This window comes from Lichenostomus cassidix, chromosome 24 (genome assembly GCF_008360975.1).
Source record: "Lichenostomus cassidix isolate B80296 chromosome 24, HeHo_3.0, whole genome shotgun sequence".
Taxonomy (NCBI): domain Eukaryota; kingdom Metazoa; phylum Chordata; class Aves; order Passeriformes; family Meliphagidae; genus Lichenostomus; species Lichenostomus cassidix.
Genome location: NC_139504.1, coordinates 4,784,112 through 4,806,423, shown reverse-complemented (window position 1 = coordinate 4,806,423; position 22,312 = coordinate 4,784,112). Strand labels below are relative to the sequence as shown.

Here is a 22,312-nt window from a genome sequence, read left to right as displayed (position 1 = left end):
TGTCAAGCCTGTGGGATGAACATCCCAGTGTCGGTGTCCATCCCAGGGCTGTGTGGGGACAAGGACCAGACCATGACACCACCCTGTGACATCAAGCCCTGCCCCTACACGTGCTGAGGACAGGCTGAGCATTCAGAAGTGTTGGCCATGGCTTTGCAGGAGGCCAGGCAGGGAGATGTGAGAGATGGCAGAGCTAACTGCTGGCAAGAAGAGGAAACACCAGGAGATGAGGAAGACAAATGAGAGAAAAAGGTCCTGAGAGAGCAAAAAAGTGCAGAGGATATAAGAAAACAAGGAGTAGAGAGAAACCTTCTTTTATGTTTGCTCTTCACCTTTTTTTTTTCTCCTTTTTAAACCTATGTTTTCATCTACATCCCCTGATTATTTCTTCAGTCTCCTCTTCTTGGGGAAGAGCTGTGGCTGGAACAGTTTGGAAGACACCAACAGGGCTTTTCTGGAGGGCAGGGCGGCTGCAAGAATTGGCATTTCAAGTCAAAGAGGAACACCAGGAAAGCCTCAGGCCATGGCCAGAACTGCCCGAGGAGGATCCAGTCCCACTGACAGGGCTTTTGGGCAGCCCTGGGAAGATGTTTGCGAGGCTTGTGAACCAGGATCAGAATAAATTGGCAGGACAGCTCAGGGGCCTCCAGACGGGAGTGGGAAAAGGCTTTGCCAATTAAGAATGCAAACCCCCGTGCTCTGTGTCACGCTTGAATAATTTAAAACTCTCCAAAAAACAAGTTTGTGTGAAGCAGTTGGCAGTGAGGCAGGTACCGGAGAACCCAAAGGGGCTCAACAAACAGCTCAGCCTTATCTGGATGTCTGAGGGCTGCTGGGAAACTCCTCATTCCTGCTGGAAGCTGAATTAATTCACAGTATTACAATTAAGGAGAAAAGAAGGGCGTCCCACCCCCAGTCTCTTTCAGAGCTGTTTTGTTCATTACTTTGTTCTCCCACGGCTCTTCTGGAGATGGAGGCAGACACGGGGAAGGGAGGGAAGTGGTTATCTCTCCAAAAAGCATCATTCCCAGTCACCTGATGCCGTGTGTGCTTTCCCAAAAGGAACCGCCAGCAGAGGCAGATCTTTGCACCAACCACGCCAATTACAGCATTCTGCGAGGTGCTGATCCCGCGATTCAGCAGCCCCAGAGCTCGGCTAAACCTCATCCCAGCGCTGCCGGTCGCTCCCATCTCCCGGAGAAGCGAGGGATGCCCGCTGGACCGGGATGCTCTCCCGGCGGGATGCGCCAGGCACAGCGCTAATGCCACTGGCGGTGACAAACCCGTGTCCCAACAGCCCTGATGGCTCCGGCTGGGATTTGCTGCCAAGAGCCAGGGTAGCGTTTTCCAGCCGGGAGACAAAGGGACAGAGCCATCCCCACGGCCGAGCCCGGCGGGGACACAGAGCCGCAGTCAATAATCGCCGAGGCACAATGGGGCAACAGCTTGCGGCAGAGCAAGAGAGATGTTCCCCAAGGCAGCCTGCAGCCAGGCAGAGATGGATCCGCTGGAAAGCATCCAGTGGAGGCGATGGCAGAGCAGGAATGACTCACTGGCTCTTGGTGTGGAGGGCGTGATGGGGAGGAATTCGTGAAAGGGAAGGCGAGATGGGCGTCTGTCACACTTTTGGAATTGGAGTCTCTTTTCTCAGAGCTACTGGAGTGGCTGGGCCTTTTCTGGGGCATTTTCTGGGGTATTTGCTGGGACGTTTGCTGGGACGTTTGGCTCATGAAGCAGCCTGGCTGTTCTTGGAATCAGGAATAGAGAGTGGGGTATGCTAGATTCCCACCAAGGGTCTGGGCTTTGTAAAGCTGGGCTCAGGCAGCTTCTTCTGCACTTGCTGCCATCCTGAGCAGGTGGGGAGCAGCAGAGCTGTGGGATGGAGCCTGGGCAGGCAGGAAGGCTTCCTTTGGCTGGGAGGATTTGGTCTCACGCTGGTATTTTCTCTCTTCTGTGTGCCATGAAGTCAGCAGCCCCAAGGAGAGCCTGAGCCCCATCTCATTGCCGAGGCACTGACCTCAGGTAAATCTGGAAGCTGGGCCAGGCTCAGGGCTGGTTTACAGCAGTTCTGAGGACAAGAGAGCTGCAGCCCCTTCTCCTGTCTTTGTCCCCTCCTAAATCCAACCTGATCCCTCGCTGCTCGCAGCAAACCCCCACAACACCTCTGACAAACCCTTAGCTCCGGGTTCTGCCTGCACCCATAACCAATCCCAAAGCAGGGCTCCCTGTCCATTTATCACCTCCCCACACCGAGCAAATCCCCACCTATTTCATGGCTGGCTGGCCAAGGCACTCAGGAAGGGCTGCCTTGCTCACAGCCATGCTGCAGAGCCATGGGAAGGGATTGTGATCCTTCCTCTCTTTCATTCAGGCAGCCCTGGAGCTCCTGGAGCTGCCAGCCTGGCTGGATTTAATGTTTCCTTGGTGCTGCACTGCATCCCTGCTCCCAGCATTTACAGCCTGGCTGTGCACAGCACCCTGTCCCCAAAATCAGCCTGTCCCCAACCTGGATTGTCACCCTGAGCCAGCAGAAGGAGAGATTTGCTGGACTCTCCTGCCTGCTGATCCTCTGAGCGAGACAATGAGCTCAGATGATGCATATTTATAATACACCCCACCTGACACATTCCAGGGAGCCTGAGACAAGTTCACAGAGCTAAATTAAACCGAGTTGAAAAGCTTGGCAGAACAAATACTTCCCCGGTTTGGTGGTGAAGGCAGGAGCAGGATTGGCTCGTTTGAGACACGCTCCAGTAGAGCACACACCCCCAGGCACAAGCTGCTTCCCAGCCTTGTTGTGATGCCTTTGTGTTTGCAAAGGGTTAATGGGAAGCTGTTCCCAGGAGAGCCAAAACCCGAGCTGGTGGAGCTGAGAGGCCAAAGGGGAGGATAAACAGCGGGGCTTGCGAGGCACTGGAGATTTTAAAGGGATCTGAAGGCTGAGGGAGGAGAGGTGGGGTGGGTTTCTCTGGGGGATGCTCTCTGGGCTGTGTATATTCAGGGAATCCCTTCCAGGGACAGCCAAGCATCCAGAGGATAAAAGGGATTAAGAAGGGCAAGACACTGCTGGGGAAACTGAACCAGTGGCACTGAACTTTGAGTGTGTGAGGCTGAAATGCCTTCAGCCCTTCAGCTGCATTCCCTTGGTCCAAAAATCCCTACAGCCCTTGCTTTGGTCCTGGGTTGAAGTGGAGAGGAAAATGGGAGGACAGTACCTGGTTCTGCTCCCACCTAGGCCCCCTCAGAAGTGATTTGGTTAGGAAAGGTGGCTGGCAAGGCTTTCTGAGCAGGAGGAATGTCTGGGCTTCACTTGGAGAAACAAACATCATGTTAGTAATTCCCATACTAGTTATGTAATCCCAGAAAACTTCTACCCATGCTCAGAGGAAGGGTTTTCACCTGGGCAGGGTCTTTTTGACCTGTAGGAGTGATTTTCAGATCTTTAATGAATAAAGTTCAGCCATAGGATGTGCAGACCTTGAATATTTTGCCAAGTTAGCAATGAATACACAGACACACATCAACATCTTGATTTAACACATCCTTCAGGCTTCTTAGTTCCAGGAGGTCCTGGAGTAAGGGATGTTATTGCTGTCTATCCAACTGATAGGCAGCAACATCTTCATTTCCTACATCCTTAAAACCTGTTAGTTCCAGGATGTCCTTGGCTGGGGGATGCTGCCTGTTCACTGATTAGGTCTCCTTTCTTCCTGATTAGGCTTGAAATTCTACTGAGATCTGACATCAAGGAACATCCTGACTCGAGATAATCTTGACCTATTCCACATTTTGCAAAGCAGCCAGCTAAAGGTTAAACACCAAAATGAAGGCAGAGCTGCTCTTCTGCCTCTGTGCCCTGATATAAGTCAGATGGAATTTTTAGAGCCGTCACAGCCTCTCCCATCGGGGTGTTTGTTGATGTAACTCTCACTTACACAATCAGCCACCACACAGGCGAGTGCCAAGGCATGGCTGCGATCCTGACAATGCCTCATTTCCCTGGAAATCCCCCTCTGCACAGCCTGGGCCCCCAAAATCTGCTGCTCACCTCCCACACGGTGCTGCTGCTGGTGGCTGTGAGTGGCCTGGTTTCATTGTGTGTATGATGGGGGCAAAACTAGTGTCCCTGACCTCTCTGCATCATCCTTCCTCTCCCTCCCACTAGTGGGAATCCCTCTATCCCCTCTCTAAATCCCTTCTGCTGAAGCCCAGGGTACCCCCTGTCCCCTCAGCCCATTCCCAGCACAGCCATCCCACTGTCCAGCTCCTCACCACAGCATCCCTTGAAGATCCCTGACCACTCTCCTTCCCTCTGTCATTTCTGCCAGCCCAACTGGCACTTTTGAGGCTTTCCAAGCCACTCTCCAGCCTGTGATGAGGTTTTGGGAGAGCCTGGAAGTGCAGTGTGTGGATCCAGCCCTCCCTGGGGTGCCTGCTTTGAAGTGGACACACGGAAGTGCTTGGCTTTAGTGGGGATTTCACACACATTCCAGCAGGGAATGGCTTTGCCATGCAAGGCTCTCTCCAGTAATGACCAGTTTGTCCCTCTCCTCTCCTCTCCTGCAGGAAGCACCATCCTGGGTTAAATAACATCTGGTTAAAGAGCTGCTGGCCGCAAAAACATGTCTGGAATGTGGCCCTAGCCCCCTGTGACCTCCCTTTTTGTGCTTCCAGTGGCCACTAACAAGGATGGGGTTTGGATGCAGCAGCTGGAGCAATGTTTTAACCCCATGAGATCCAGCAGGGATGAGGATTCTGCAGAACTGTGGTGGGAATTCCACTGCAGATCTCTCTGCCTGAGCTGTTCTTTCTTCTCTGTGCCTCTCCAGCAAAGAGAGGGCAGACATGACCTTGCTGCCACCAATCCACAGATCCAAACCCAGCCTGAGCTCATCTGCTCTCTCCCCACCTCGCTTGGCCAACCCCACAGACCCCCCTGCCTCCCACAACCTGCAGGATGGGAAGCACCCCAGCCCGTTTTGGGGGAGAAGATGAGCCCTGCAGAAGAAGGAAAATGTTTTCTGGCATTTCCTCTGCCTTGCAGCCCTTAATTTTAGTTCTGCTTCATTTCCTTGCAGCTTGGCAGAGTAATGAACAATCAAATCCCTTTAGTAATTTACTTCTCCTGCCGCACAGTTTCGAGGAGGTGATGACACTTGAAATTGCCTCTCCTGGAGGGATGGAGGGCCGAATCCTGCAGCCCATTACACCAGAGCACGTCTGTCCTGCTCTCAGCAGCCTGCCCAGAGCACAGCGTGGTCCCAAACCCATGCTCAGCCAGAGACCCAGCCCTGCTCCCTTGATGAGTCCATTAAGGTCACGCTATTACAAGCAGCCACCAGATGAATTCTGTCAGATAGGAGGCACAGGAACTGCAGCTCAGACTCTCATCATTTGTGTTAATAGAGTTAATTTGCTCAACAATCCCCAGCAGCACTCCTGGGAAAGGTTCACTCTGCCTGGCCGTGTGCCCCGGGCTGTGTTTGTCTCCTGTTGCCTTCGGGGGGTTTCCAGCACAGGGCAGATGTGTCCTGGATGTCTCCAAAGGATGAGCTCACCTAGCCTTTGCATCCGGGCAGGGTGAGGAGGAGCTGCTCTGCTTCCCTGTCAGCTGCCCAGAGCGGGGACAGGGGGACAGGGGGACAGGGGGACAGTCCTTTTCTGCCTTCCCAAGGAGGGCTCCAGGCTGCTCCTCACCCCCCTTCCCTTCTCTCCTCTCCCAAACCCCCCTGAGCCCTGCAGCAATCCAGAGCCTCCTGGAGCAGGGAGGGAGCTGCTGGTTGTGAGGATGGAGCTGCTGGTTGTGAGGATGGAGCTGCTGGATGTGAGGATGGAGCTGCTGGATGTTCCTGCAGCTCTGCCCTGACTCTGGTGCTGCTGCCTCCCCTCCTGCCCCTCACACACCTGCCAGGGCTGTCCCCAGGGCTGTCTCCACCCAATCCTGCTCCAGGACAGGGATGTGATGCACAAAACAACTCAGAGTTCACATTCCTGACCCTTTGCCTGGTTTCTCCCTCCTGTCAATGGCAGTGAAAGACTTCTCACACACCTCACCCAACCCAATGAGCCTCCCTGTTCAGCTGGATGTTTTTCAACTTGGGCACAAGGAATTTCCCCCATCTCCAGCATGGATCCACTGGGAAAGCTGGGAAGGGAGCAATCAGCAGGACAGAGAAGCTGCAGGGCCATGGATACAAAAGCCAGGCTTACCCTGGGGAATCCAACAGGAATAAACAACATCCCTGCACCATTCCACAGGCACTCTACCAGGTGGATATGGTCAAGAGGGCTGTAATGATTCAGAAAAGGCAGAGATTTGAATAGCTGTTCATGATGTGTCTCTGGAGATCGGAACACATTTGTTTGTGGCTTCTGAGACGACAAAACAATTTCCCTGTGTTTGAGGATGACATGAGTGAGGAGCTTGCTGGACACCATCTCCTTGGATACTCCACTTATTATGAGCAAACAGAGGGGCTGAAAGGCTCAGCTGAGGAGAGTCCTGCCTCACTGCTGTTGGTTTTTTTACTATTTGTTAAAATAGTTAAATTTGAGAAGGTGAAATTCCAGCAGAATGGAGGAGGGCATAGAGGATGACTTGAATCCTTCGGGGTGATTTCCTGGCACCACAGAAAATGCAAACACAGGCTCCAGTTAATAAAGAATTAAAAGGCAGGGATGTAATCAATGCCAGTCTGAGAGGTTCATGGGAAATGGGCCTTGTCAGTCAAACACAATGTCAGTTCTTGCCTACTAAACCAGTCGTGTCATCAAAGCAACTGCAGAGATGGGATGGAAAATAGCTTTAGAATGACTGACAGGACTTGGGAGCTGAACACAGAGGCTGCCAGAGCTGCTCAGTCACAAGGTCACCCCCTGACCCAGGACAAGCCCTCCCCATGTCCAAATCTCCTCGTCCCACCCCAATCCCCTGCTGTGTGTCAGCCTTTGGGCTCAGCTGGATGCCAGGAGAGGGGAGGTGACACCACTGTGACACAGGGCCTTGAGGAAAGGACATCCTAGGGATGGGACAGAGCTCTCAGAGCCTCTGGGGAGGGTGCAGAGCTGCACATCCCTCCTTTTGGGGACAACCCCCAACATCCTCCTCCTCACCTCCCCTGCTCTGTTGCTCAGGTAACACTTTCAAGGCAGGTCCTCCAAGCAAATTTTTAGGTCAGTTCTAATTGGGGAAGCTCACACGGAGCTATAAAACATCGGTTAATATGCTGGAACTATCTAGTTAAATGCCAATTATAAAACCCCATAAGCTCCTCAACTCAAATATATTAATAACATAATTAAACATTTATTGCTTATGCAAATTAAAAGTTCAGTTAATCGGACGCCAACCAAACCCCAGGAAGTGACCATTTAAGTAACTAATTTCTATTTAATTACAATTCCTCCCCATTCCAAAGCCCCCCCCATGCCATTATTCCTGGACAGTGTTTACTCGAGCCATTCCAACTTGGCATTCCCATTCCCATTCCATTCATAACCCCAGACAGCTGCAGCATTCAGAGCAGCAGCCCTGCCCCTGCACAGCTGGCAGCAGCTGGACTGGGCACACTGGGGGAATTATGGAGCTTGGGATGAGCGTTTCGGGGTGGGGTGAGCTCCCTGGGTGGACAGAGCTGTGTGCCAGCAGAGAGCCACTGTCCATTGTTGCTGTGCCATGGTCACTGGCAGGGCTGGGGCAGTGAGGAGAGGCTGGAAATGAAGCATTTATCCCTCGAGGAACGGAGGAATTTCCCCTGGCGAGCAGAGCCACACAGATGGACTCTATTTCCCTCTCCCCTCCCTCCCTCCACACCACGGGCAATCAGTTAAACCTGACAGGTGTGAAGATGGCAAATTTCTCTTCCAAACCATGAAGAAAACAGGCTGGCAGGAGTTTGGGAGGGACAGGGAGATGAGGGAGAGATGGGAACATTCCCACACCCTCTCTCCGTGGCTCAGGGGTTGTACCTGGGTACCTCAGGTGTGAGGCTGGAAAAGGACTTGAAAACCAGGAAAATCAGAACCCCCTTCTCTCTCACAGCTCCCTTAGGATTTGAAACCTAATCACCTCCCAGCATTGAGATCCCCAGCAAACCTCAGGACAGTGCTTTCTGCACAGAGACACGAGGAACATTTACAGCCTGCTCACATTCAAACCATTCTCCTCCCCAAATTCCAAACCATTCAGACAAAAACCTCTGCCTGCTTCCTACCAGCACCTGGCTTTGGTCCAGCAGTTGTGAAATGTGTGGAGGAGGCAGCGTCCCTAACTCACCTTGAGCAGGGCTTAGTCAGATGAGGCCCCATTCACCTCAGGTGCCGAGGTGAAGGGAGCAGCTCGGGTGGCAGCTATCCATAAATCACTGCCTTTCAATAATTCAGCCCCTGGAGGGTGATACAGCATTTTTAACCTACATTTCAGGTGAAATATCAGCCTGGATGTGAAATTTCAGCAGTGCAACACTCACGTCCGTTTTTTTATTCTTTTTTACAGGCTGAGCCTTGTTCTGTAAATGCTCTCTAAACGCCAGCCTGCATCTAAACACGGCTGGGAAGGCTGTGAAATGCCTTGTTTGGAGGAGGAGGAGGAGAAAATCAGCCCTCCTTGCCTTCTCTCAGGCACCACTGAGGGCATCTGAGGCTCAACAGCACTTGTGGTGTCACAGGTCCCTCGTCTGGAATCCATTTGCATAAAGCAATTTCCTCCAACAAATATGTTCGTACAAATCAAACTCGAGATTGCAAATAATTTGAAAATGAAAAAAAAAAGAAAAAGCCCCAACCCAACCCTAATCAAACATATTTGTTGCTACGAGTAATTCAGCCAGCACTGTGAGTTTCTCTTGGTTCCATTTATCCAGCCCTAGCTGGAGGAGCTTTAGTGGGCTGTGAGTGACCTTGAGTGCTCTGAGTTGACCTGCAGCAGGACTTGCCTCTCACCTCTCAAGGAATTTGGGATTGAAGGTTATGGATTTTAGTGCCCTGACCTGTTTCCAATGCCTCTTCACTGGTTTAACACCTCCCAGTGCCTGCCTTTTCCTCTGTCTGCTGGAGCCCTTTGCCTCCTGCACTTCCAGTCCTGAGTCTGTGGATGCCTGGGAGATCCCCCTGGTTTTGGGTGTTGTGCAAGGTGTTAATCCCAGAGAGCTGTGCCAGGGATATCAGGCAGGTGCCCTGGAAAAAACCTGGGCTCTATCTCACTCTTCCTCACCACAAATCCTCCTCCAATTAATTTGTAGGGGTGGAAATACAACTCCATTGCAGCCAGGAAAGCTACAGAGGGGAAGCTGGCTCTGCACCTCCACCAGGGACATCCCAGCCCTGAATTCACATCTCCCAGTTCCAGGGAGGTGAATCCCACTCTGACCACACTCTGCACTGCATACAACACCCACAAACCCCTGGTTCCTCTCCTCCTGCCCTGATCCAGCTCTTTCCTTGCCTCTCAGCTGCTTTTGGGGCCAACAGGGCTCTCCTGCAGGGATCTGTGGCTTGGAGAACAAGGGATCCAAGGGATCCAAGGGATCCAAGGGATCCAAGCCATTCTGCCATTTTTTCCACCCCACCCCCAGCGTGTTTTGGGTTGGTTCCAGAGAAACCCAATCCTTGGGGGCACTGCACGGGGGGCTCCTGCTGCCTTCAGCCCTCTGCAACCTGAGCTGCTGAGAGGCCCCAGGCCATGGGTTTTATCCATCATCGCTGAACTCTTAAGGCCTGGCCTGGGAAACCAGAGCAGCATTTCCCAGGGGTTCAGCCCAGCCAAGACAGCCCCTCCTGTCCTTCTTCCCATCTCAGACCAGCTCCCCAGGGCTCCTGGGGTTCCTCCCCACCCCCAAAATTGGCTGAGGCGGCTGGGGCAGCTGCTGGGAGCTGGTTCTGTAGGGATTGTGGTTGTTTCTGGTGTTGCTCCTGGAGGAAAGCTGCCCTGCCAGCACTTGCCATGGCTAATGGGAAAATGAGGGAGGAATAGATGGACAGAGAGAGCCCAGAGAGTGGTCACAGCTCCCCTTGGGCACCTTGAGGCTTGGATTTTCCTGCTTCTCCTTGAGGAAAGCTTTCCCAGTGCTCTCTCTGATCCCCCCAGAGCAGAATGACAGAGCAGGCTGGGTGAGCAGCACAGGGTTTGGGGATTCTCCTGCCAGGCTGCCCACAGGGCACTGATCCCCAGCCTGGCACATGCCCCAGGGACACAACCTCTCCTTCCCAGCCTAATCCTGAACATTTCCCTCTCCCTCCAGCTCAAGCCCAAATTTGGGTCAGCATTCCTGTCCCTGTGTGATGAGCAGCACTGGGGTTTGGGTCAGATTTAGGTTCAGGCCTCCAGCACATCACCCACGAGCTGAAGCTGGGTGCAAAAATCCCTTCCCAGGGATTCTCCCACTTTCCCAGGGGAATGGCAAAGGACCTGCTGGGATCAGTGCAAGGACAGCACCAACTCCTCTCATCTCCTGCCTGCCTTGTCTCTCCCTCCTTTGCCAAAGCCTGGCCTTGATCTTTGGGAACAAGGCTGCCTTTGTAGCATCCATTCCAGCCAGGGAGCTGGGGGAAGGAGGGAGGCAAAGTGTCCCTCCCGAGGCTGGGATCAGGGACAGGGACAGGGACAGGGGATGAGCTCACCCCCAGCACCCCAGAGGCTTTTGAAGCACCATTGCCATAGCAGGCACGTGCTGCACGATAAAATATCTGAGTATTCAGTGTCCTGATACCAGCTAATTCCACACTCCTAGGGAAATATTGACATTTTTCCAATAGCCTGTCCCATCTGCTACAGCCAGCAGTGAGAACTTCCTCAGCCACAGACACTTGTCCTAACTTTTCACAGATTTTCTGATGGATTTTTCTGCGCTGTGTTTTTCTAGCGTTTTTTTTTTTTTTTTTTTTAAGCTCAGGTTAACTTTGGGCCTCAGCCAAGGAATTTCACTGTTTACATCAACAAGGGGAAGCATTTCCAACCTCCTTTAGTCTATCCTGGATCTGCTGCCCAAGAATTCCACACACAACCACCTGTGCCAGGGGCAAATCCAGTCATTCCCAGCCCACCTTCTCCAGCCCATTGCATTTTTGGAGCTCTCTTAACCCTTAACCTTCAGCCTTCACTTGCAAGCGACTCTCATTCCAAAGTATGACAACAAATACTTGGAATTTCCAAAAAATACAAATATCCTGGGGTATTTCCAGCCCAAATTATAGGCAGACAAGTGTCATTCCTGCTGCTGTGACTTCCCTCCCAGCTCCCAGTCACAGTGCACAACGACGCAGCCACAGATGCACCAAAAAGAAGGAGAAGGTCTCTTTTTTTAAAATTCTTTATTTATAAAAAAGTACATTTTTTTTTTTCCACAGCTGAGCCACTATTGGTTTTTATACAAGTAAAAGGAAGGGTGATGCAACACCCCACCCACACAAATTATAACCATGAAAATACCCCCCCTCCCCCAGGATTCCAAATGAACAAATTACAAAGGATGGAAAACAAAAAAAAAAAAAAAAAAACCAACCCAAAAACAAAAACCCAAAAGAAAAAATAACAAAACAAACAAACCAAAATCATAAAAGTTCATGACATTATTATTATTTTTATTTTTTATTTTTTACAAAAGCACTTACAACACAGATTACCAAAAAAAAAAAAAAAAAAAAAAAAAGTGGGGTTGGGGTTGTTTGTTTGTCTGTCTGCAGTTTTAATTCCACAATGATCATTACAGCAAGAGGATGAAGAAAAAGAGAGATAAAAATCACTGGAGCTGAGGAATCATGTTTTTTTTAAAAAAAAAAAGATAAAGGCCAAAGAAAAGAAAATGCAGATCCTCCACAAGAGTCCCTCCACCAACACCAGTCTGCTAGCAGAGGATCTGACTCCATGTGCTCCTTACATTCACCCCAGGGGAATCACAGCTGGAAAATCACAGCTGGAACATCTCTCTGGTCCCAAATCCGAGCTCAGCCTCCTTCTGAGCCTTGCCTTTCCTTCCCTAGCTGATGGGCTGAGCACTCCCTGCTCTCCCCCAGCCCCTCTGCCCTCTCTCCTCCCAGTTTGGGGAGGCAGTGGTGGGACCCGAGACCTTCCCACCCTTTTTTTCCAAAGAAAAGCTCGAATTGACAGCAGATTTCCTTGGATGTGAAGGGAAAGGGCAGTGAGAGAGCAGCCTGGGAGGCTCAGGTGGTTCCACACCTCACAGATACAGAGCAGGCAGCAGCCACCCGATGCTGGCAGTGTCCCCTGTCCCCATCAGAGCCCACAGCCTGCACAGACCCGAAACTTCACTGCTACAACAGCTGAGGCTCAGCGAAACTTGAAATTGGATTTGAACCTCCTGGCGTGCTGGGATTCCCCATTTCCACCCTGGGGAAGCCCTGAGCCTGCAGGAATGACCCATCTGACTCCCACAAGGGCTTTGGGGTTTTCCCCTCCACCCCACCTGGTACCCAAACCCCCAAAAATCAGCGTGTGCATGTGTGTGCTTGTGCATGGCAGAGGGAAACAGCCAGGCAGAGCAGCAGCCCCAGTTCCAATCATTCCCTTCTCTAATTGTCTGGAAATCAATCTTTGGAATCTCTCTCTCTCCCTAACCCTCCGTGATTTTTGCTGAACAGTTGTTGTGTTTCTTTTTGACTCAACATCAGGAAAATGGCTCCCTTTGCCCCTCATGTCTTCGCAATCAATTTGGTGCAACCGTCTCGCTTTGTTGATTTATTTCAAGAAGAAATCTTCAGGTTGTTTTTTCCCTTAGTTTTTTTTTTCCCCCCTGCTTGAATGAAAATGATTTAGCAGGGGGAAAAAACAACAAACCTGGTAATTAAATAAGGGAAAATAACATCGCTAGGGTGAATTGCTATGAATAATCCTCGAGATAAGCCCCAGCAGGGAAACAGCTGGGGTGTCTTTGTACATAAACCACAGGCTCGTTGTGGCTTTTGACACAGATATGTTTGCTTGTGCAGCTCCCTGAATTCACACAAACGGGGAATTGGCCCAAATTCACCTGGATTTTGGGTCACTGACCTCTCTCTCACTGCCTGCTCAGCACCCTGAGGTGCCACAAGCTTTGCCATCCAGGATCAGGGCTTGGCAAAGGGAAAAGCACCAGGCTGATCTGCCTCTCTTCCCTGGCAAAACCCAGCCCAGGGATCCCTGGTGGACAATGATCCCTCCAAAGGGAGCTGATGAGGCACTGACACCCAACCCCAGAAGTGGGAAGGCGTTCCCAGTTCAGGACTGGTGCAAAATGGGACATTTCCTGGAGAGCAGCAGCTCCCTAGCACCGAGGTGGAGAGCAGGAGGCCCATGGACAGCTTCCCTCTCCCAACTGGAAGCTCCCACGGTTTTTTCCAGGTCCCACAGGGGTATTTTCCACCTCCTTAGCACCTCTGATGAAAGGGGGGGTGGAGAAGCAGGGGATTTTTCACTCGAGGCAGCCTGAAGGTCCCAGCAGAGGTGGCCCAGCCTGTGACCTCACAAAGAATCTGCCCCTTGAGGGAAACTGGGGCACAAAGGGACAAGTGACACCACCACCAGAGCAAAGAGCAGCCCAGGCTGGCCCTGCTGGAGAGCCCTGCAGAGTCCCAGCACATTCCCTGCCCTGCAGAAGCACCCAGGAGGCAGCAATGCATGTGGTTCTTCATTTGGCAGCTCTCCCGAGCTCACCCTTGCACTCAGCTAGGGACAGGTATCACTTTCTGCTTGATGATGGTGGAAAATCTCATCTAATTCCCTTCAAGGGCCCCCTCAGAGCAATTCAAGCCAGAGAAGACAATGATGCTATTACTGGACCAAAACAGCTCTCAGATGAAGCATCAATCTGATTTTCTTCCCCCACACTTCTTTTTTCTTCCACCTTGCTGTGGATTAATGGCTAATCACTTGGCTAATTACCACCCCAAGAGTCTCTTGGCCATCTAGCTGACCTTGCAAGGGACAGCAAGAAGCAAATGACAGCACAGAGGTGGCATTTCTCTGCGGCTGTGGGGATAATTGCTCCAGGAGAGCAATGCTGAAGAGCTCAAGGATGAGAGAAATGCAGCACTGAACCTTGAACTCGCAGGGTTCCTCACTGCTGTGCCAGGCAACGCTGGCTAAGGATCTTCCACTCCAGGTTCTGGATGAAAAATGAGCATTTGACCCCTTTTCTGAACCACTCTGAGGAGGTAAGTGGCTGAGCTAAGTCCTGAATTTGGGCTGGTGTGGTGCTGGGGAGGAAGAAGTGCTGCAGCAGAAAGGGAATTGTGTATGGGCTTCAGCTTGGAAATTCCAGGTTGCCCCACTCTCTTTTTTCCCTGGGTCCCACTGATATTTTGAGCCTCTGCTCAGTTAGCTACATGGACAGAGTTTGAATTGGCAATAAACAAGCCAAGAAGGCTACAATTTAAAAAAATGACACCTGCAAAGGCTAAATAACAACTCCCAAAGCAGATTTCTTAGGGTTCCTTAAGTCATCCCTGCACCTGGCAACAGCCACCCTGCCCTGATCCCTCCCAGGCCCTTCTTTGTGGCTTTGCACCTTTGTCCTTTAGGACACAGACCTGTGGGGTCATTGTGATGGGAACTGGCCAGGCCTGGGCAGTGGCCTGAATGGGAAGAACTACTGCTGGACCCTGCAGATTTTTTTAGAAAAGGTTGTTTTCTCCCAGAGCCACCTCCTCACAGGGTGTACCTGTGCTGGGGGAAAGCTGCAGGGGAGGCTCTGTGCCACTGATGTCACTCTGTGCCACTGATGTCACCCTGTGCCACTGATGTCACTCTGTGCCTGCTGATGACCACCCAGAGTTTGGTGTCACCACCCTGCTCAGAGCCTGTGGAACTCAGATCTGAAGGATTATTCAGTTGAGATCTGGACTTGGTTGGGAGCTCTCCCTGCAGCACACTCTGGGCAGGCTCTGTCCTGATCCAGATCACAGATTTACTCTGGGGGAATCAAAGCCCTGTGTGCTCTGCTCTCCCAAGGCACTGGAGGGAAGTCATTCCCACTCCTAACCATCAGTAATCAGAGCTATGGAGAGATGTTAAGAGGTTTTATTTCCTTTATTGGGGGTTTCCTGCTAGCAGGGTGCTCCTGGTGGCACTGGATGGCCCTGGGATGGTTCAGCCTCACAGATCCTGAGGGAATCTCTGCCTGCCCTGGCTCTGAGAGGACACAAAGCCTTCCTTCCTGTGGCATGAGGCTGTTGTGCCAGAAGCCAGGAAGCCCGAGGGGCTGGCAGGAACAGCAGAGAGATTACAGCCCTACAATTGGATTGCCCAGTGCTCTACCCCACTAATGCAATCAGAGCAAACTGGGCATGGCTCAGGCTGAGCTCCCTGTGGTCTGCACTGAGCACCACATGGAAAAGGAAAGCTTTGGAGGCTGCCTGGATCAGGGATCTGACCTTGAGTCATCTGTGTGGGTCTGCCTCTCCACCCTCCTCCCTTCTGCAGCAGGATAACCGCTGTGGAACAAAACCCAGCGGGTAAGGCAGGAGGAGAATTAGTCCTGCTATTTTTAGATGTGCATGATAATACAGCTCAGAAAACTGGGGATTTCTTTTCAAACAAAAGATTTATTTATACATCAAATTAAAATTAAAAAAAAAAAATGTATAACCCACAAGAAGTAAAATAAGCCCCAATCCAGTGAATCTAATTTGGAGATGGTCGGTGTGAGACAGAGGGCCCTGAAGTCTGGAATCCCATTTATCCACAGAGCAGAGATAGCAGCAATCCAAACCTCCCCAGCACAACGCTGTGGCTCAAGGCAAGGAGGGTGAGATCAATACCCCAGGCTCAATCCCTCCTACCCTGTCTGCCAAGCCTGTGCTCAGGAGAGGGATGTGATATTGGAAAAGTGGCAATCAATGCCAGCTACGTGGTGCAGCCACAGGCTGGGGTTGTTGCTAGGAGAGATAGAGAGAGAAGCACCCCCGTGCTCTGACCAGAATAAAAAAACAAAGTGTAAACACATGACAGTTAAGTCTTAGTGGTATAATAAAATAAAACTCATGGGCTGGGCTTGCCCTGCCAGGGCGTGCAGGGCAGAGCTGAAGGCAGTGAATGTGTGGAAGCAAAGTGTCCTCAGTTGGTCCCTTCCCCGGTGGATGTGGTGGCACAGTTGTGCCCCAGTGAACTGCTCTGTGGCTGGCACCAGTGACAACAACAGCTACAAGAACAAAAAGAGCCAGCCTTTCTCTGAGCCATCGCAGGGGGAAAAATGTCAGCAATAAATACTCCTTTTCTTTCTTTTAAAAGAACACTCAAACAAAGACAGAAAAATGAAAAGCCAGGCGATAATAAATTGTAGGAGGAAAATGGCAGTTTTGTTTCCCTGCTCTGCTATCAGCCTCTGCACCTGGGGTTTGGTCTAGGGTGCTTTTTTCCCCCCTTTCTCCTCATTTTCCTTTTATTGAGTCATTAAAAACTGGGTGTGGATCTCTCCAGGTGTGCAGCAGGCAATGGGAATGTCACCCAGACCCCACTGAGGGAAAAAAAAAAGTGATTAAGGGAAAAAACCCCAAATCCATTCACCTGATAATGGCACCTATGTTTCCATCGCCATAAACTCTCCTGGCCTCTGTCCTAGGGACAGCCCACCTGCCCCCCTCCCAAGGTTCAAAAACAAACAAAGAAGACAACATACAAACAAATTTCCAGTGTTTCAGGGGGGTGGGAGTGGGAGGAGGAAGCCTCGGGGAGGGAAGGGCACTCTGAGACATGAAGACACAAACAGAGTGTAATATACAGCCTGGGCAACAGTCGTTAAAGCAAAGAGTAACACCTAAGCCACCGACCAATACAAACACCACAGAAGGGGACGAAAATCGTCGAAGAGAGAAATTAAAAAAGCCAAACCAAAACCGAGAGAGAGAGAGAGAGAGAAAATAATTACCCGACCTCCCGCCCTCCCGCACGAGCCCCACCCCCAAAAAATGATCCGTAAGCAAAGCCGCCCTCCCTCCCCGCTCAGCCCAGCCCTGCCCGCCGCTGCTGGAGCATCCAAAAAGTCTGTGCCGGGGCTGCCGGGGCGCGGGTGGGTGTGCCCGGAGGGATGCAGGGGTGGAGGGCATCGCTCGTGAGCGTGGGTTTGTGAGTGTGAGAGTGTGTGTGAGTGTAGCACGGGGGGGCGTGGAGCTACACGTACCACTCCTTTTTGGAAATAAAAGACCCGTCGTTCTGCGACACCATGTTCTCGGCCAGGTCGAGCTGCTCGGGGTCGTACTGGAAGCCGAGTGTCCTCTCGTCGTACGGCTCGGGGTGCGCCTCGCCCTCGTCCACGGTGAAGTAAGGCCTCTTGGCATCCTCCTCGTAGGCTTTGGGCACTCCCAGCTTGCGCTCGCCGCCGCCGTCCTCGTCCTCGTCCTCGTAGGTGCTGCCGCCCAGCTGGCCTGGCTTCTTCTCATCATCCGAGTCGTCGGGATACTGGAGGTTCTGGGCCATGGGAGGGTGGTGCTGAGGGATGCCAGCCTTGCTGTAGCCGTTGCCGTACACGTGCTTCTTAGTGCTGTAGTCACCCTTGAAGGTGTGACGCCGGCGCCGGAGCACCACAAAGAGCACCACGGCCACCACCAGGACCAGCGAGACGCCTCCCACTATGCCCCCAATCACCGGTGTGGGGATGTTCGGCTGCACCATGGATTTGTGATCATCGATTGGAGACGGGGTGTAGGGAAATTCTGGGTAGGAAAAGACAGATGGAAGGGGGAACAGTGTCAAACCATGCGGAAACGCGCCCTCCCTCCATGCTTTCATTGCCAGTTTGGGGCGGGGGGTGAGGCGGTGGGAAGATGAGGGTAAGGAACAGGGAAGGGAAAAACTGGGGAAAGGGGAAGAGGAGCGTCCTCGCAGGGATCAGCGCACGGGAGCTCTGCCTCAGCAAGGGGAAGGTGCCGTGCCAAGCTGGCCAAGCCTCATGCAGGAGCCCAGCAGGCTGGAAGCAGTGATTTCCCCTCCCCAGCCCTCCCGGTGTCTCCAGGCGTGCTCAGATCCCACCAGCCCTGAGGTTTCAGTCCGGACGCTCTCTGTTTTACCAGGTGACAAAATTCCAGTTCCAGTTTTCCCCAGAGTGCTCCCGATGGGGAGCAAGACCCCAAACCCCATCCCAGGGTGGGCACCGAGCTGCTCCTGCAGGTGCCACACTGTCCCACCACTTCTGCATCCCTCCTCACATCCCAGCCCGGATCACAACCCATTTATTTGGGGCCACAAGGCAGCAGCACCCTGTGATCTCCCACCCACAGGTGCCCTGTGGCTGCTCAGAGCCCTGCTGGCTCCTGACCCCCTGTGCTGACCCTGCAGCACAAGGACACAGCCCTCCCACCGCTTCTTTCTCTTCCCTGGCCAGCACAGTGCTAATCTTGCTCCCAACAGCTACCCTGACCTATTTAAAAAAAAATAAATAACTCACAAAGAAGGAGAGAAAAGAGATGAGGAAGCAGCTCTCTTCTCTTTCATGCAGTTCAACACCTACACTTTGGCACAGATAAAGTTTGAGGCAGGACTTCAATCACGCTTGCTGGGCACAGTTACAGCCCCTGGCCAAGCTCAGAGCCTGTTGAGCACCACATGGCTGTCCCAGCTCTTCTCCTGCCTCCCAGTTTGGGCAGCAGGCACCTGGTTAATGCCCCATGGGACTTGTGCCAGTGCTTTTTCCACCCCCCAAGGTCTGTCTGCCACCCCTGGAGCCTCCTGGCCTCACTTTTCCCCCCACAGCCAAGGAGAGGTGCAGACCCAGCAGTGATCTCGGCATCCCAGGGTGGGCTGATGGGGAAAGAGGGGCTGTAGGGTGGCAGATTCCAAAGGGACGTGAGGAAATGAATGTTTCCTACCCCCCTCCATGTCCCTGCTGGCGGGGAGTGAGGTTTCTGCAGCACAGCTTAGCCCAGCCACTGAGGAGAGGGGAAAACAGAGCTTCCCCCAAGTGCAGGCACTGAAACAGCTGCAGATTTTGGACAAGGGCACTGAATTCGAGCAATTGCTGGCCTGAGCCATAAATGTTTTGGGTTTTCTTGTGCCTGAAAGATGATTAATTCCTGCCTTTCCTGAGACATCAACTCAACAACAGCGTCTCGGTTTCCTCAGTGCTGACTTGCCTGGAGCAAAGCCTCCTGAGGCTGAACCACACAGAGAGCAACCCACTGGGCAGGGAGGGCTGGGGGACACATGGAGGGTCCCTGCTGCAGCCAGAACGAGGAGCAAGATGCTGTGCAGGCAGGAGACAGCATTTTTTCCCAAAAGCAGCCTTTGGAGAAGCAGCAAGGGCATGTCTTGCAGCACAGGGAGCTGGGTTGGGTTCTGCAAAGCCAAAGCCACATGTTGCACCAGCAGAAGGCTGTCCCAGCCAGCTGGGAATGCAGAGGCTCTGCAGGGACAGCAGGGACAGTCACGTCCATCCCCCAGCAGTCCTGCCTGCTCAGGGCTCAGCTCCAAGCACACAGCAGCCACACTGTGTGGCTGCCCAGCCACCTCCCCAGGGCTGGTCCTGGCTCTCCCAGCCTCTGGGCACGAAGCAGGGCAGCACCTGCAGGCTGGGTGGGAGCAGGAGGAGCCCAGCAAGCTGCCTCAGACCCCAGGAGCTCAGTCTTTCCTTTTCCCACAGATCCCATCCAAAGCCTCCTCACACCCTGCTGTTCCCTGCAGCAAGGCTGGCTCTGCACGACCCCACAGATCCCAAACCCACCCTGAAAAGAGCCAGACGTGGTGTGCAGATCCCTCAAACCACACTGATCCCTCTGCCTCCCAGCTCTGCAGAACAGATCTGAGAGAGGAAGTCTGTGCCTGCTTTCTAAAGGAGCTTGGCCCACTTTCCTGTTAAAAAAGCCTCATTAACAGTCCAGGTTGGCCGCGTGAAGTGAAAGGGGGGATGTCTCCCTACCTTTCTTAGGAGATTTTTATTTTTTCCCTGCCCTTTGTGCTGCCCACCCCTGATGTAGCACTCGCCACCCCCGTGCCACCCCCTGGCACTGCCAACGCCGTGGACACGAGCAGAACACATCCATCCATCCATCCATCCATCCAGCCCTGGTGCATTTCACACGTCGCTCAGGGAAGGAACTATTTTCTCCCTGCATCCCCATCCTCCTCATCGTGCCCATGCCAGAAAAAACAAACCCAAGCCGTGGGGAGGGAGGCAGAAGAAAGACAGGGGGATGATCACACGCCAGCAGCCACAAATCACCCACAGAGCTTCCTCCCACCTCATCCTCCCTCCGGAGCTGGGACCAGAGGGGCTCTGGGCAAGGTGGGTGACCCTGGGCAGGGTCAGTGGTCCGGGGAGGAGGGGGTCTGGCCACTCCAGAGCCCAGCACTGCCACTGGATGGCGGCACAGACCGGTGCTGGCCCTGGGTGGGCAGTGCTGGACCCTCGGGATGTGCAGGGCAGGGAGTGCTCTTCCTGTGCCTCTGCCTCGTGGGGACAAAGTGCTGTGGCACTGGCAGGTGGGGAGTGGGGAGCAGAGTGTCACCTGTCCCCACAGCCAGCACCCAGCTCCAATAACCACCAGGACATCTGCCAGCCCCACAAAGGAGGATCCACCCTGTGCCCACCCTGCTTCGTGTCTGGGGTGCAAACAGCAGTGCTGCAGCCTCGGGGAGAGAGGGGGAAGTGTGGGAAAAGGATCCCCTTTTTTTGTGTCCAAGGGGGGCGTGAAATTTCTGGAAACCGGTGCGATGGCTGAGCGTGCTGAGGGGGCCCCATGTGAAAAATCCATTAGGAAGAGTCTGGAGAGAATTAAAGCCGCTGTGAAAAGCAGCCTGGAGAAACAGGAGACAGCGGAGCCGAGGGAGGGGGAACAAGCCAGGCTTTAATGCCAGCATGAAAAGCCTCCCCCCGCCTGCCACCCCCCAGCCCTTATAAAAAGAGGGAGTGCTGTATGAATAGGAATTAAAGCAGCAACACTATCTGCCCGTGCCCGCCTCTGCCAGCTGTTGCATTCAGCCCAGCTTCCTGTCCCCGTGCCAGCAGGCAGACCTCTGGGACAGCAGCTGGGAGAGCAGCGAGACAGGAGGTCACCCCGGGCTCAGCCTGGCACCTGGCCCATGCCACAGGTTCTCTTTGATCCCTCTGCAAGGCTCCAGGCATCTCCTGCCCTGTCCCTGCGGCACCCCGGGGCTCAGCAGGGAGGGAGAAACTTCCCCAAACCTTCCCCATCACAGAAGTACAGGTTTGAAAAGTCCCATCTTTCTCTTAATGGCTGTTTTCCAATAAAAATGAGGCGCATGCAAATCATCCCACCTGTCCATCAACCCTTTATCCTGCTGCTTTTTGAACCTGATGGCCAATTTTAGTGCTACCTGACAGAAGGAGCTGAAATTATCCCCATCAGAAAGCTCCTGGAGAAGGCTGGAGTGGGATCCTTGGGAGAGGTGGGAGCTAAACCTCATTAGACATCAGAGAACCCAGAGGGACAGGAGGCTGCTCCCAGGGGCAGGAAGGACCCAGATCAGAAAAAGTGTATTTTTAGACACCCAGTAATTCTTCTGTGATATGCAGATCCATGGGAAACCAGCTTTCAAAAGCCCTTCTGCTCATCTGCTGGGATATTTTAAAAGACTACTTCCTGTGGACATGTTTTTCCTTTAAGTCCCATTGCCATCCTTTTCTCCTCAGTCCTAAGGACCAAGGGAAAACCCAGAAGCAACCCAAATTCTCCCTGGGCTCTGAGGAAAATGTCAAACTCCACGAGGAATTACCTGTTGGATATGTCAGCCCAAGCTCTTCCAGAGGAAGGCTCTGGATTTCCTTCTACCCTGGAAAACCAAACACCCTCTGCAATGTGAACAGCAGCTCCAGGGAGGAGCAGGAACCTGAATTCCAACGGATTCATGGGCCTTCCCAGCTCCCAGATGGCCTCAGCAAATACAGCAATGACCCTGTGGGGTTTGTTTAGGAGACAGATTGCTGATGGGGAACTTTCCCTGCCGGAACTGTCCATGCCAAATGATCCCAGGACTTTGCCCCTGTGTGAAGTTGTGTGCTGAGGGAAGATAAGGAGAAACCTCTGGACAAAGCTGCAATTTGAGACACCCAAAGCGCTGCTGACCTCCTCCCTTCCCCTTGCACCTCTGCACGTCCATCTCCAGCTTTCCAAGGGATCCTGCTTTCCCTTCCCTCCCAGGAGTTTCTGCTCCCCTCGTTCACAGGAGGCCATGGGGGTGGAAAAACCACTGGCAGCTAATCCAGCAGTTGAGCAGCTGCCGCTGGCGTTTCAGAGCGTGGCGGCTCTCGGGCCACATGCCAACCGTGTCTTAGGTTTTAATCTCCCTCCCAGGTCACCTATCCCCTGTCAATCAAGCCCTGCTCCCGCGGGGGCTGCTGGCACAGATGCCACCAGACAGGATGCGCAGCCA

At 52.9% G+C, this 22,312-nt stretch overlaps 1 protein-coding gene across 5 annotated transcripts in view; it reads right to left on the bottom strand.

Annotated features, from left to right (window-relative positions):
* The window catches only part of NECTIN1 (nectin cell adhesion molecule 1), an 89,888-nt gene that overhangs the window by 20,247 nt on the left and 47,329 nt on the right, over positions 1-22,312 (bottom strand). Inside the window, exon 6 of one of the 5 annotated variants that reach the window (XM_085081705.1) lies at positions 11,557-17,640. The exons of the other annotated variants lie outside the window; for them this stretch is intronic. Coding sequence (XP_084937831.1) covers positions 17,099-17,640 — 542 coding nt within the window. The 3' untranslated portion in view covers positions 11,557-17,098. Of the gene's footprint in view, positions 1-11,556; positions 17,641-22,312 lie in introns of those variants that run through there. 5 annotated transcript variants of the gene reach the window in all.